The sequence below is a fragment of the Sander lucioperca genome, chromosome 16 (genome assembly GCF_008315115.2).
Source record: "Sander lucioperca isolate FBNREF2018 chromosome 16, SLUC_FBN_1.2, whole genome shotgun sequence".
In the NCBI taxonomy this organism is placed as follows: Eukaryota; Metazoa; Chordata; class Actinopteri; order Perciformes; family Percidae; genus Sander; species Sander lucioperca.
Genome location: NC_050188.1, coordinates 16,230,375 through 16,247,267, shown reverse-complemented (window position 1 = coordinate 16,247,267; position 16,893 = coordinate 16,230,375). Strand labels below are relative to the sequence as shown.

At 39.6% G+C, this 16,893-nt stretch overlaps 1 protein-coding gene across 4 annotated transcripts in view; it reads right to left on the bottom strand.

The window, feature by feature from the left end:
• Positions 1-9,664: 9,664 nt before the first annotated feature.
• Positions 9,665-16,893, bottom strand: part of trps1 (trichorhinophalangeal syndrome I) — a 117,907-nt gene continuing 110,678 nt past the window's right edge. For all 4 annotated transcript variants that reach the window (XM_031296178.2, XM_031296179.2, XM_031296180.2 and 1 more), the window contains exon 11: positions 9,665-16,424. In XM_031296178.2, coding sequence (XP_031152038.1) covers positions 14,826-16,424 — 1,599 coding nt within the window. In that variant the 3' untranslated portion in view covers positions 9,665-14,825. The remainder of the gene's footprint in view (positions 16,425-16,893) is intronic.

The following is a 16,893-nucleotide window of genomic DNA, read 5'->3' as shown; positions in this document are numbered from 1 at the left end:
GTATGTTTGAGCAAACATGAATCAAAAAACACTACAAAGCAGCCACACATTGTTCATCAACCCAAAAAGTGGATTTGGCTAAACGACGATGTACGAATACACCTGAGACGTCACCTGCATCAAATGTTTTGAACACAACGCCATTAATTCATGATTTAATTTAGCAATGCCAATTTTGTAAAATGTCACCCCCACGCCCATATGACACACACACAAAACAGTTGTAACAGTAAAATATGTGTAGGAAACAGTAGTGTTGCCATTTAATTAGCAAATTGGGAAAACTCACCTGTTGCTGTTATCAGCGAAGTCGATACGTGTATTAGCGTACTGTATCTTTGTTTTGTTTCCAGTTCTGGCTGAACTTTTTTCTTCCTCACTTTCTCAACAGTTTCTTTGACTTTTTGTGGCGAAAAATCCGCGCAAAAGTACATGTTTATCCTGCAATAGTCCATTCATTGGTCAACACCACGCACAAGGGCAGACAGACGCCATTCTCCCAACGCCAACAAGCGTCAGCTAATCAGACTAACCACCTGTCAATCCCCCATCAAAGGTGACGCTGCTGACGTCACCTTTGATGGTTGACAGGTGGTTAGTCTGATATACAGACTACAGATATCACAGCTTTTTCTGTCTGTGATTAAACAATGAAACCATTTCTAAACCGAGTGTTTAACTCCAAAATAAAGAAGATAGAAGTAAAATATAAGAAAAGTAAAGTAATAAAAGTAGGTTATAACAAGCAGTAAACTGTTTTAGGCTTATAATACCAAGCCCACTAACACAATCAACACCTGTTTAAAGCTAGTTACAAATTCAAGATTTTTCTGTACCTAAAGTAATGACTTTATTTTGGACTTGCATAGACCTGTTATTTGTTGTCTATTGCTCATTTGTATGTCCTGATGCTTTATGTAGCACTGACAAAGACTGAAAGGTTAAAACATATGCATCTTATACACATTTGTTTGGACACTATACCATTAATATAGTAAATAAATGTTGTGGGCCTAATTTATCGCATTCTGTTCTGCAATAGCGGTGTGTGTACTTGTGTTTGCATGGGTTTTATGTACATACAAGCCATACAATACCGTATAATATAATACATGCATGACATGCATTGCATGTTTACCCCCGTATAGCAGAATGTAAGTAGGGACCTGGCAGCAAAAGTTCCCATTTTTCTCCCAAAATAAAAGTGGGTCCCTTTGTAACCATTTTGGATATTAAGGAAATGTTTCGATAATGAAAATAGGGGCCCAAGTTGACATGTGAAAGTGAGAAATGACAATTTTACTTTGAAATGGGAGTAACTGTTAGCTATATAACTCCAATTGAGTCCTGGCATGCAACTCTTATTTTTGGAGTAGAAGGTATAAGGACATTTGTTGCACAAATCTTTTTTTCTTTTAAGTGCACAGATGCCTTGACTTTTACCTGCACAGAAAAGCAAGACTGCAGCTGTTGTAAGGAAGCAAGTGTTGTTATCAGTCGCATTCGCACGCACACACACATTTTTTAAATAAAACCTGATACTTTCAAGTTGTAGAGAAGTAGAGAAATAGTAAGGTAGTAAGGAGAGGAGCAAGTGACCAAACCTTTTCTTTACTTCCAGAAACTTCTACCCTTCATAATTAAGTGCATAAGTGCATATTTAATATAATTAAAATCCTACTTTTTTTTTTTTTTTTAAATTCATCAATAAAAATTTGACATTTCACAGCTAGGTCTCTCAACCCTGGGGTCATTTCTGGGGAATATGAAAGGGTGACAAAGAGATGGAAATAAGAGTGGGAGATAGGGGGAGATGTCAAGAAGACGCTGAGAGTTTGACCTGAAGGTATACTGAATAATGGAACGATGAAGAGGAGGGTGGAGAGGAGAGGTGAGGAGAGGTAGGAGCTGCCATCACCTCTTTCTCTCCTTTAGCTTTTCTTTGTCTATATTTGTTTTCCTAACTCCTATTTCTTCTTCTCCTCCTCTCTTATTGACACTCCATAAAGTAGTTGCTTACTCACATTGGGAAAATTTACATGCACATTTATTTTTTAAACTATCTATAGTTAACGTACTCTGATTATTGACATCATTAAGTTGTTGTATATATATATATATATATATATATATATATATATATGAGAGTATATAATGAGAGTAAGGTCATAATCATAGAACAGATGGTAAAATATGTATATTTTTCTTAGCCATTCAATGTATTAAGAAGTGGAACCTCTTCAGCTTTTCAGACAGTCAAAGGGCAGTATACTTCAACCCTTGTGTTGTATTGAAGCAAATCAGTGGAGTGCACATGGGGGTGATGAGCAGTACACCAGTTATTAAATGAATCCATGTTCACTGAGTTGTTGGAGAAATTGTGCTACTTTGACCCATGTAAACACTATAATCATAATATTGCCTGATAACTCCATAGTAGCCTAATGAGGTATTGCTAAATGTACTCAATTAGTAGAACACAAGAATAATCTTAAACTCCTGGATTGCCAAGATTACAAGGAGGCAACACTGGGAATGCAAAGGGCAGGGCAGCGATGAGCTAGCAAGAAAAGTGAGAGATGTGGGGGTTCTTGGAAAGAAGCCATTGGCAGCATTAGCAGAGCTTTAAAACCTGTTCATGTTTTTTGTGCTTTTTCAGTTGACCAAGAAAAAGACTGAGGGAGTCATGAAGGGACATAAAAAATGATGTTGCAGTTATTGGGAGCAGCTGAAGTTGGATATAATTTGTCTGAGCTTTTCTGAGCACATCACGGTTGTAGTTTGTCCCTGAGCGACTGGTTACGGCTAACATTTTTCAGAATACCAATATAATTAATTTCTTTAGTTCAGCAGCAAAACCACTAATTATTAATACTGCTTTCTGGGGATTCCCGGGTATATATAATATAAATAAATAATAAAGCAAAAAGACATCAAAGACAGTGTCCAGATTTCAGTTTTTATCTGAAAGCATGTAGACCAGTTTTTGTACAGTAAACCTGTCCAGCTGTTTCCAGATAGTGGCACCACAATACTGCAGGCTGCATACACATCTTTTGGCTACAAGGATTTCCTGGATATGTGGGTCCCACCTGTCCAAAGCTGCACTTGAGCCTATGCTACACAAACACAACATTGTGCCATATCAAATAATGGTTCCCAACTTGAGAGCCAAGATGTTTAGATGATTAACACATAATGTAGGAAAGCCCAAAACATTTCAAATCTTTGTTTTTTTCTTACAGCTCTATGGTAGTTTTTGATACAACACTTAAAGGAGAACTCCGGGCAATTTTTACGTTAATCTTGATCGCTATAAGTATGTGAGTACTGTCGATAGCAAAAAAAAAAGGAGCCGAATCGGTGCTAGCTAACTGGAGCTGCTGCAGCTAATGCCGAGAGCTCCCACTTAGCTAAAACGGCAGTTTTGGGGGCATATCATAAAGAGTGTCTTTGTGCCTCTTAACAGACACAAAATGCAATTAAAATGTCTGTGCAACATGAACAGGGCCCTTATATGACAACAAGATGCGTTTTCAACTCAGACATTGTTTAAATTCACCTACCCTGTTAGCTGCGAGCTGCCGTCTGGGATGAGTGAGTGTGTTCAGCCAGGCTTCGGTAATAATCATCAAGCAGCAGTTCCCTGTGTATTTGTAGCATATATATCCATTTTGTGTGCGATCCATCTGGCGTTGGTGAATAGTAGTCTCTGCAGTGGCGACCTGTGTGTTAGTTGCCTTAGCCAGGCTAGCAGGACCGACCGGCATCCTTCTAATTCCTCCCCGCCTTCCTCACCTGCCGCAGCCGACAACAATCCACAGGCGCCTGCTGGTCTGGTGGATGTCCTCCAGAGGACAGTTCATGCTTTCGCAGCAAAATTTTTGCGGCAAAAAAAGTTTATTTCCCCCTCAAAAATAGGTAATTGAGCACTGTAGTGATTATGATCATATTAGTGACTATGTAACTACATGGAAACGGGCCAAATGATGCCTGTTACTTGTACAGTAATAGCGTTACTGAAGGCTAGCTCTAGCTCCATAGGTTACTCCAAGCGTCTTCCCTTGTGAACACCTCCGCTCTTCACTCTTCTCACACCACGCTCCGATCTACACCATAGACTGTATGATCTACACACTGCTGTTTACCTTTTCCTGCTACAACTGAAATCCCACGGGACTTCAGTGCAAGACTACAGCCAGCCTTCTGTAACGCTGTTACTTTACAAGAAACAGGCATCATTTGTCCCGTTTCCATCTAGTTACATAGTCACTGATATGATCATAACCACTACAGTGCTCAATTACCTATTTTTGAGGGGGAAATAAACTTTTTTCGCCGCAAAGGAGAAGGAAGGCGGGGAGGAATTAGAAGGATGCCGGTAGGCCCTGCTAGCCTGGCTAAGGCAACTAACACACAGGTCGCCACTGCAGAGACTACTATTCACCAACGCCAGATGGATCGCACACAAAATGGATATATATGCTACAAATACACAGGGAACTGCTGCTTGATGATTATTACCGAAGCCTGGCTGAACACACTCACTCATCCCAGACGGCAGCTATCAGCTAACAGGGTAGGTGAATTTAAACAATGTCTGAGTTGAAAACGCATCTTTTTGTCATGTAAGGGCCCTGTTCATGTTGCACAGATATCTTAATTGCATTTTGTGTCTGTTAAGAGGCACAAAGACACTCTTTATGATATGCCCCCAAAACTGCCGTTTTAGCTAAGTGGGAGCTCTCGGCATTAGCTGCAGCAGCTCCAGTTAGCTAGCACCGATTCGGCTCCTTTTTTTTGCTATCGACAGTACTCACATACTTATAGCGATCAAGATTAACGTAAAAATTGTCCGGAGTTCTCCTTTAAAAAGTCTTTTGAACAAGGCATTGTAGCAGTTGTGGCAGTGGAAGAGAGTTGATGCTGCCTGTCAGGGGAACTTCAGGGGGCAACTGAAACCAAGTGGATTTCAAACAAGATACTGAAAACTTCTACTCAAGCAGGATTTTACTCAAGCTTCTGACCATGGCCTGGAGCCGGCTGACCTCTTCATGCCCCTTATTCATAAGCCCCACCACATCAGTTAAGTTTCTCCAAGCTTTGTTACCTCAGGAGGGAATAAATGAATGAAAATGAATCTTTAGTTATCAACAAATAGATCTTCAGTATCCTAGAGGAGAGGACCTTGGCATTTCCACGCTTAAATATATTTAAAGTTCTTGCTGTATTAGTGATTGTTGATGTGAAATGTCAGTAGCCTAAAGCCAAGTTAAGATGTATACATACTATTAGAATCATCATCGAGGATCATCAAGTGAAAAAGTGAGATTGCCTTCGGCTGTGATTTTTTAAACCATTTTCCTGTCTGTGCCGTTAGAAATCTGATAAGCATGAATAGAAGATTAAATCACCCAATAAGTCGGTCATTACTGTATTTTGTAGAGCTCTCACAGCACTGTGGAATAAACACATGCTCCGCTGGTGTTTCTGGAGGAAAGGTTTGCTTATCTTATTTATGAGGCCACACTGAGAAACACAAGATTTTTGTCTCAAACTTCAAATTTTTCTTTCTTTTTCTGTACCTGACAGGTGAAATTCATATATGTAGTTGGTTTATTGAGGCCAAATACTAAATTAAACAGTATGTCACATTTTCTTCATTAAAATGTAACCACGCTATGCCTTAGGTTTCATCTTTGCGGTAACTTACTCTTAAACTGATAAAAAAAAAGGATTATATTCTGTATAAAGATGCTTATTCATGTTTCATCTATAACTTGTATTTGCCTCCAAAGATACTTTCTCATTTCTATATTTCATTGTGCTGTACTTCCGTTTTTGTGTGCTACTACATATGAAATGGTTTAGGGCACCTGAATGTTTCTTTAGGTCATATAGGCCTATTTTGTAACTCTACTGCCTCAGAACTGATTAACTGCTGCCTTTGCATAGGCTAAAGGTTTTACAGTGTAATTATGGCGATACAACATTTTGGTTGGTGCTTTGTGTGTGTAAGCTGATTTAGTCAAATGCTTAAACTGTAAATGTGAATAAAGTTGAAAAAGGTTTTTCTATTTTGTCTGTTTTATTTAAAAAGTCCTCCAGGTTGACTTCTTCAACTACAACACTTTGCAGTGTGACAGCAGACGAGGTTTGGTCGAAGAGATGAAATTATTAATGTTTAAACTGCATGTACACACACACACACACACACACACACACACACACACACACACACACACACACACACACACACACACACACACACACACACAGCCTTTCTCCCAAACAAAACACACAACACAGATAAACACTCTTCCGTACACATCAAGAACCTTATTAAAGTTTAATATGCAATGCAGAATCACAAACAGAAACTGTACAGTCTGAAAATCGGAATACAACTGAATGAAAAAGACTCAACAAGGATAAAGACAACAACTAGTAAAGACAGATTTTAAAAAGATCTACCAGAAATAGAAGAGAAAAGGGTTTTATAATCAGCTGTTCTGACGTCTTGTCCTGATGCCCTCTCATGTGCTCTGGAGAATTGAAAAGTATTTTATTAGAAGAGCCGGGGGACTGAGCAAAAGCTTATCAGAGTTTTCTACAGAAATAGAAATAGTCTTTCGAACACACACACACACACACACACACACACACACACACACACACACACACACACACACACACCACACAGGCGCATACCATTATCAGTGTTATTGTGAGGTACTATTACCGGAATTATTATTAAAGAACTCCCGAGCCCTAATGTGAAGGACAGGGCAAGGAAAAGCTGTTTATGACGCAATGTGTGGGTGACTGTGTGTCCATTTGAGAGGAATATTTATATGAATACGTTTCTGCTTCTCCCGACAAGTCTGCTTCTGCAGCAAAATACATTGTATTTGCATACGCTGTGTGTGCATGCATGCATGCACAACCACTTTTGTACATAGGTGTGGTTTTTTTCCTGGGATTTGATCACAATGATAAAAAATAGAAAAGGGCCAGAATTATTCTTTAAGCATATGGTAATGTGTATTGTTCTGTTTTCTTTTCTTTCCTCTCATGTTACAGTACTGCTATAGTTGAGTATTGGTGATACCTTTTGTGTTCAAAACATCTTTGCGTATTAAGGTAAACCCTCCTGCCATGCTAATCAAGTGTATCTGAATTTTGGAAAAGAGCAAAGGAAAAGAAGAGAGGAGAAAGTGTGCAGATATATTGTAGCAACTGAAGCAGTAAAGAGGAAATAAAAGGAAATAAGATTACACATCAAATCCCCTTTGCAGTGGGCCGCACTGTGAAGCTGATGATACACAGCCGTCATACTGAGGCGATGTAGAGCTGTAATTATGCTTTCAGCAGGGACTGGGATTGGTTAGAGGCAGAGATCCTGCTCATATTACAACAGCCCATTCGGTTATAAATGATTGATTTAATGAATCTCGATTTCTCCTATCTATCTATCTATCTGTCTGTCTGTCTGTCTGTCTGTCTGTATGTCTGTATGTCTGTATGTATGTCTATCTATCTATCTATCTATCTATCTCTATATCCCAAAATTATTATGAAATCAGCTCATAGATCCCACAGCAGTCACTGTTGGAATCATTCAATATTAAAATTGCCTAGAACCTAGTTCCTCTCTCTCTCTCTCTCTCTCTCTCTCTCTCTCTCTCTCTCTCTCTCTCTCTCTCTCTCCTCATCTTATCTATATATGTCTATTTGCATGCTTGTCGACTATCAAACTTCACAGCTGTCAACATGAGCTACATTCATAATTCAATGTGCCCAGAACCTAGATCATATTTACATCTATCTATCTATCTATCTATCTATCTATCTATCTAACCATCTATCATTTCTGTCTGTCAGAATATACAATTTAAATAAAGTATGTCTCAATCAACCCACATGAAGACATGACAACAGCAACAACAATGCTATTTCATACATAAGCACCTGCACACAGACACACAGACACACCGACACACCGACACACCGACACACCGACACACCGACACACACACACACACACACACACACACACACACACCTCCTTACTGCGTTGTTCTCTCACACACAGGCACACAGGAGTCAAACCCTCTGTCAACAGTGTAGGTAACTCATACATAAACATGACTTACAATAAACAGAAATGATGTTTGCGAGATGTTTAAACAGAGAGACAGGCAGGCTGAGGGACAGGCAGGCTAAGGGACAGACAGGCAGGGGCAGACGGCGCATACAGAGAAGATATGCAAGCCTGATGCAGAAAAATTGAAAGATTCTGTGTGTGTGCAGGCATACATCTGCCATCTGATGTGTTGGTCCCTCTCTAGCATACATAGTATGCACAATGAACATGTCCATGAATTGCTGCTTTTTGTTTTCACATTCCTTTTATTTGTTTTGCCATTTATTCATTTGATGGATTTTTGTCTTTTGCCATGAACAGGTTCATAATTATGTGCAGCTGCATGTGTCTGTGTGTTGACCTCTCCAGTAGACACCAGGGTGTTTAGTATTCTAGTCTCTCGCTGACTTTCTGTGGCAAATCATCACACACTTGTACACTCTCACACACAAATGACGACCCACTGCCACATAATTTCACTGCCGGCTCTAAAGCAGAGTTAATCAACTTGAATCAGTGTTCATATTATAAACACAAAGATAAATTGATAATGCTGAACATAGACCAAAGATTAGAAGCCTTTGTTATCTGACAGATAGCACTGCTGCACTGATTAAGTTTGTCAAAGTTCCTGACCCAAAGGAGGGTTGTGGAAAATTAGAAAAGCCTCTCAAATGATTTCTGTGTGGTGTGTGTTGGTGAGAAATGAGCCTCAGGCTAAGGTGCTAATGCCATCTTAGGTCTTTGCCATTAAATTAAATGTTGTTCCTATAAAAAGATGTAGTAAAATATGCTGTGTTCATTATAAGTAATATATACAAGTAACGTTGCTCTAAATTTAAGAGTCTAAAATGTCCATTTCAACCACAACAGTTAGTGTGGTTAAATATCAAAGGTTTGTCCTGAGGGTACGCTGGAGGAAAGGTTATGGGGTTGAAAAAGTCAAAATCATCATGGACATCTTCCTATAGTTTTGTGTGCGAGGTTGACATTTTGACCTGGCAGCAGCTCGATGATCGTATTAGTTTATACAGAACCAGTTTGATTTTAAAGTACGTTACGTGCATTAAATAATATAAGTGACAAATTAATAATCTGATTCTTATATCAGGTGCAAGCTAGTAAAATAGAAAAAGCAGGCAGGCGGCGGTGAGGAAGAGATGAGAACAGAAATAAATTTTGGCTGTGGAGCTCCTGGCTACATTCAGACAGCGCAGCGGGAGGCATGTTCGGAGCTTTCACATTTTTCTATTGCAAATTTTCTCTGAAAAATTCACCTGACTTGATATGAAAGCTTTATGTGCTATCTGTTCAGCCCACAGCCTGCATAGGTGCCTTTGTGCTCCCAAAATCTGTGCGGTTTGTCTCAGGTCAGAACACAATGTTGGGACTCATACTGTAGCCACAGCTTGTCCGTTTTTTTTTTTTTGCCTGAGGATGTATAGAACAAAGGTATTCTTCTTGTCTCTTTTTCACAGTAAATCACTAATAAATAAAACACATATTGTCCATTTTCAGTATATTTGTTATTACTTTTATTAATTATTATCATCGTCATCATCATCAACATTATTCTTCAAGTTTAGCTGTGTAACAAACTTTTTCTTGGCTTTCAAAATATGTTGAAATATTCTTGCATGAAATAAAACCTAACAACAGTAACATACAGAAATGTAGCAGAATAAAATAAAACATGAGAAAGAAAATAACCTAAAAAAATCAAAAATTTCTATAAAAGCCATTCTACTAAAATATATTGGTTAAATGTACACAGTTGTGTGTGTGTGTGTGTGTGTGTGTGTGTGTGTGTGCGTGTGCATGTATGTATGTATGTGTCTGACCAATAATAAACTGGCCTTTAGCTCCCTTGTCTCCCATGGTTAATACTGTACATCCCAAAATGTACACTCGATCCGTACCACTGACGGTGTGGGTCATTGTGTGTGTATGTGTGTGTGTGTGTTGTTGTCCCTTCCTTGGCAATAAGAACATAATAAATGGAGTGCAAGCAAAAGCATAATTCTCTATAACACATTCTGAGAAAGACAAAAATGAACAACAATGTAAACGCTGATGTGAAATGCCATTAAACCTTAAACAGACACTCACTATTGAAGTAAAACATGTCACGTGTGTCCTGCAGAACCTCATTTCTTACCAAATTATCTTGCCTATTTTAAACTATAAATGACAGCTGAAATGTTCCGCCAAAATTCCTATCGACATTATTATCTATTTATGTTTTAGATATATAGTATCCTTAGATGACTCATAGGAGACGTTAATGTTAAGCTGGCCAATACACAAAAGAAGATATTTGGATAGGAAACGGTTCTGCAGAGCACTTACAATATGAAAAGAGTGCATGAACAAAGTTTTTTATTATCAAAGCTGTGTTCTTTTTACTTCCAACTCACTAACACAGGGAAAGGATTTTTCTTTCAAAAGCTAAACGATTGAAACATTTTGGCATCAGAATTTGCCTCCAGCCCACTGAGAAATCATAGTTGTCAAGATGAGATGTACACTCAGATCTAACACAAAAAAAACAAATTCATTCTGTTCCTTTTTTTTTTTACATCTTTGTCCTGCCGTTTTCTAGAAATCCCATGGAAAATTTTACCACAGGACTTTCAATGTTTTAAAAAAATAAAAATTCATGTTGAATTTCTATCAAATGGGAATACCGTTGGCAAAAGAAACCTAAATCTGAGAAAATCACACACTTTGCTTTGAGCAAGTATTTGAAATTTTACTGCTGGTGACAATTTCTTTCGACAAACCTGAAGGCCCATTCAAGTAGGAAAAAAATTCAACCTCAACAAAGTGAACATGAGGTTGTCAGTTCTGGTGTAACTGAGTCAGCATCAGCTTTTTGGGTGCAACACAATCATCTAACTCCTATTTAACCCCCCTCAACCTGTCTACCAGCTGAAAATACCTTTAAACAAAAGAAGGGATTCAGCATAGTGGAGGAAGACAGAAGAGATGAGTGGCAGAGGGTAGTAGTATCAGGTGGAGAGATCAAGAGAAAGAGATGAAGTCAAATTGGCCTACAGAGAAAGACACAAGTGATGTTGAATGGAGGTAAAGAGACAACAGAAGATAGGAGATGAATGGATACATAGACCTCTTTTTATCAGCCACTACAAGCATAATTTGATCCCATTCTCTCTCTATTCATCCACCTTCTGCCCACATATTCTTCAAAGGCACCCATCTATCCATTTCAGCAGGTATCACTCAATCCTTCTTTTTGTTCCGTCTTTTAAGAAAGCACTGCTGGATTCATTTGCCTTTTTTGTTGCTACATTTACAAATGTAAACAAATTCCATTATGCTAGCAGCCCCTTAACTAAAAATTAAACAAAGAAAAACGTTACACATTAGCACAAGAGATTTCCTAGAATAAGGACAATTCAAATCACATATCTTTGCGTTTTGAATTGGCTTCATCAGTGTGTTATGAATAGCGGAGCCATACATGGTCAAAGGTCATAAGCAAACTCTTCGGAGGACAAACAAAATCCCTACACATCACACCAGAGTGGGATGTGTGTTGGACACAAGGGTGGCACACGTGAATGTGTGCGGGACTGATTTCTTTGCATTGATACTGCAGCAGTGAGACGTCTTCTCTCAACAGTGACCGTGATAAGACAGATGTTGCATCAACAGTTTGAAAGGTTTCTTAGCGTTTAATTGTGACATTCAGTACTGTGTGCAGTGTACTGTGTACAGTGCTGGTTAAAAAGGTTTTCTGGGTGTTAAGGCCTTGGTGTCTTAAACATTTCTGCAAGAAAGGAGTCTCAGGTCACTGCTGGTTTAAAAATGAAATAAGTGAAATTTGACCTGTTGCACACAAAACGGTCTGTACATAATTTAAATGTATTAAAACATATTAATAATAAATTCCTCCTTCGAATAATAACATCTAAGAATGGCCTTTACCTTTACCATGATATGGGCACTCTGGTGACATGACTGCATGCCATCTCCAAATAAACCAGTACAGAACATGTTCTTGGTATTTCATCTTTCATTCAAAAGTTACCGAGGCATGTCTCAACATTTCTAGTCGTTTACATACATGCAAAAATGAAAGATAGTTCAAACTAGTGATTGACAGTTAGCATAGCAACCAATTTCATTTTTTAAAAGCACATGTGGGTCTTTATCATGGGCTGAAAATGCCAAGTGTGAACAGGTGTCTGACCAATCAGGCAGCTAGGCTGAAATCAAGCCTGTATAATGGATGACTGACATATTGATGCATGGGAATTATTTGCCTGACATGACTCATAACTTACATAACAATTTGACACAGACAGATACTTATTAGAAAAACTGTACAAGTTACCAGGCACTAGGCGGAATATTTTCCATTCATGTCTTTTGGATAAGCATAGAAAAATATCTTGTTTTAATTCTTTCTTCCTTCCTATCTTTTATTTTCTTTCGGCCTATTATTACTTTCTTCCCCTTGGTGATTTTTGTTTTCTAGCAACTAAGGCAGCAAGGCAGGAGAAGTGATTTTCTCGTCATAAAAATATACCAGATGGCCATTTTGTTGCTCCATTCTTAGAGTAGGGGGACTTTCAAAGACCTGACTGTCACGACTCTTAGAAATAGACGATGAAAATGTGGCTTAAAGAAAGACTCAGTTATGGTATCAGGCGGGTCTTTTTCTTAACTCAAGAGACTGATTTAGTAGCCCAAAAGTGGACAATGAATGGCAGAGAAGCGGGATGAGTTGGAGTTGACATGATCATTTTAGTTAAGTGAATTATAAAAAGTAACATTTTTAGTATTACTTAGGTCTAACAGTTCCCATCCATAGAAAAGACAAAGTATTTTGCAGATTTTATAAGACGCTAACATGCTACATAGAGGTAGCCTACCGAACTCTCAGAAATACTGAATAAAACACTGTAGGCGAGAAGCTCTGTCTCAATACAGAGCAAAAGTTTGTACAGTTAACCCAAATAATTGATCCTTATGATAACATTTAGGGTTGATTTCCCTAAGTTACTAAGTCTCTCTATGAAACCACGTAACCTAACAACATGTGAAAGACATACAGAAAATAAAGGTTCATACTAAGACCATTTTGACCTATTAACACATAAAGAACATAATAAGAACATATATGTATAAGAGAACGTAATGTAACATGCTAAAACCATCAAACCGTTAAACATGTAAAAATGATGTGTCACATGCTATGAAACAGGTGGGTTGGTGTGCAACACGTGTGACCCCTGAGGACTGAAATACCGAGCGCAAGCCTTCATTATGTTTACATCATCGTTTGGGGACGGATGCATCCTTTGATCCGCACACACACAAACGCAATTACACAAATGCACACATACACACAACCCCCCCTCTCTTGCAGTACCATTTCTATTCGACGGCTGTTATCAATGTAACAAGTCTCCATGAGAACACAAACAACAAATAGCTCAAAAAGTAAAGAACTCAAATAGACTAATTTTTATAGTACCATTTCCTGCAAAAAAAACAAACAAACATTATTTGCTTTTACAAAATAACATTATATAGGAAAGTTTAGCAAATTGCATGTTTTGTACTATAACATCATACTTATTATTATTATTATCATTAATATAAATGTTAAGCAGGTTAATAGATGGTTGTTCTATTAGGCAGGCAGCCAGGCACGTAGCTAGTATCATGGCACGGAGGAAAGTAGAAAATAATGTCACTTGGTTTGATCCTAATGGATGAAGAGAACACTTCGGTCCGGAATTACTCCGGTTTTACCAGTTGAAACTGGATTTAATCAGTTCAATAAGTCACGGTCAAATCAAACCTAACCAATCAGGGCCACTTTGCAGTAGCGGTGGTGATTAGGCCAGGTTTTTTTTTGTGCCAGTTTCAGAAACAACAGGGCACTAATGAAAGAAACCAACTGATCCTTTTGTACCAAGGTAACACCAGCAACTGCAGCACAGAACAAATTGGTTGAACTCTGACCAGTTTCAAAAAAAAGTTTTGGTTTTGGATCCATTTGCACAGCAGTAAAACAGTGCATAAAAACATGATCTGGACCAGAACAAAGCAGTTCTAACCAGATCAGATCTGGTTGTACCAAGATAAAAACATTCTGAATGATGCTTCAGACTAGTTTGGCCCAGCTCGGTGGTTCAGTTTAGCATGGTGCATAACAGATCAGCTAGGTTCAGTTAAAGTGTTTTGCCTCTAGCATTTTTCTTATTTTTTTGCTCTGCTATATGGTGGCTGTGCAAGTGCTGAGCTCCTCAAACTCATCCTCAAAAATGAAGCCAGTCCAACTTTCAGTCAAGCTTCCAATCCTCTTATTTGGAAAGCACATGAAGTGGCTGTTTATTAAAGGTGATTTCAGCTGCATGCTCGGACTCCGTTGTTAAATACTTGCCACAGAGCTGTCAAGTGACCGTCACTCAACACAGGATTCAGGCTATTTCTCCAAGCTGTCCCTGCAGCAGTTCAGCGGGATCCTACGATGATTTTTGACCATTTGACAGCCGAGTGCTTCCAGCATTAGGATGTGTTCCATTTAGTGCCCAGGATAGGCCATTTTGACATGAGCTAGCCTCCAGGAACGTGGAGGCAGACAGCTTATTCATTCAATAACACGCGCTCTTAAATGTTTGTGTGAGTCAAAGGCGTCAGATTAATTACTCTCTGTGTTCTCATCTAAGTTTTTAGATTCAGCAACAGTCGTGGCCTCTGTGGTTTTTGTGATGTCATCATTACTATCTGACACCGTTTCATCTCCCATTTCTTGGTTTGTTACATCATGACCCTCTCTTACCTCCTTTTCAACTTCTGTTTCATTGTCAGTGGCATCGTTGCCTGTAGTTTCTTTTGCTTGGCTGTCATGACCAACTCCTATAATGTCACTGCTATCCTCTGTGATCTCGCTCTGATCACCTTCATCTTTTTCCTCCGGCATCACATTTGACATCACTGTGGCGTTCTGAATCCCGCCGTCTTGCCCATGACCTTTCTTTTGTGACGTTTTGTCTGTGTACCTGTGTAAGCCCCTCTGTATGTGTGTGGTGAAATCATAGCGATCCACACACACATGGAGGCAAAAACTGCATTGGTATGGTCCCTGGTCGCCGTGGCAACTCATGTGCAGGGCATACATGACCTCGTCTAGGAAGTAGATCCCACAGTGAATGCAGCGATTGGTCAGGTCATCCTGCGTGGCCACATCCACCATCGCGGGATTCAATGCAACACTTGACCGACCTTTTGTCGAATGATCCTTTTCCTCCTTTCCTATCTCCTCCCTATGGTTCCCTCCTTCATCTATCCTCTCCTCCTCCTCCTCTTTCTCCCCTTTCCAGTTTTCTCTCAACCTCTCAGCAAGTGGCGACTCTTGTCTTCTCCTCTCTGCACCATTTGTTGACATGTGTGCATGTGCAGCACTTGTATCTCTTTGTCTTATTGCGAGATCCAAAGGAGCATCGTTTTCTAATGATGGGGATGAGGTTTGGGAATGAAGAGGAGGAGGATAGTGAGTAGGGGCTGGAGGAGGGGGCAGAGGGGAGTAGGGAGAGGCGCAGTAAGGCACGGTGTAGCTTTGCTGATGATGCTGCACTGGAGCCACCATTGCACCGAGATAATGAGCGTTATTTCCAAGGCTACCAGGACTGCTTAGATTACTGATGCTACCAGGAACACCAGAGGCAGCTGCCATCTTATACTTGGTCCAGAATCTGAGCCAATCCGACTCAGGGGTCAAATCAGGTGAGAGGGTTAATGGAAGGGGTAAGGAGAAAAGGGGGTACTGATACTTTTCAATGGGTGAACCAGGAGGCGAATAACTAGACGGTTTGGATGGACGCATGTACTTTTCAATCGGACTGCCTCTTTCTGATCCCCCTCCTCCTTTACCTCCCTCTACTTTTGATATTATCCCTCCCTCAGCGATGCCCCCATTGCCCTCAGCTACCAATGAGGAGGGGGGATGTGAAGGGAGGAGCAGAGGAGGCATGCGTCGGTGGATCTCCAATGTTTGATTGGCTAGAAAGGCTTGGGTGGATCGGGGTGAGCGTGAGCGAGGGGAAGGCTGCTGGTTTTTGATTGATGCACAGCTTCTGTCTGACTCCTCGCCATTCACGCGCTCCTCGCTGGTGATGCGTTGTTGTTTTGGGGCGGGGGTCTCAGATGACAGCGAATCAGGGTTGAGCCGTTTTCGGGTTCGGCGGCGGATGATTTGTTCACCGTTGTTCTGCTTTATGATGTTTAGAGGTCTGGGTGTCTGCAAGATGAAGGAAACAGAGAAGAAAAAAGAAGAGGCATAAATAACATTTAGTAATACATGTAGTTTTAATTAATTTTCCTGTTTGAACATTTTCCTATCAATTATTTAAGGGTGCTTATCTGACATGACTAAAAAGTGTCAACCACACATAGCCCAGCATTATTTGACTGTGATGATATTAAATTAATTGCCCTACAAAAACAAAATTGTAACAGTTTATAGCTTACGACCAATCAAACCAAACTGCCTATTTGAACATAATTTGACTGGAGATCTCACTGAACTGGAGCGACTGTTTCTTACAATGAATGCAAAGTAGGACTACTAAAAACGTTTCTCAGTGAAGCTTCCAATGGTAGATCAAAGTTTTAAAAGTCTCAATTCATATGAACCTTTCCTAAGCAAAATATGGAAGTACCATATCCAGCTCGCCTTAGGACTGTGGTTTTTGCCCTTACCACAAGGG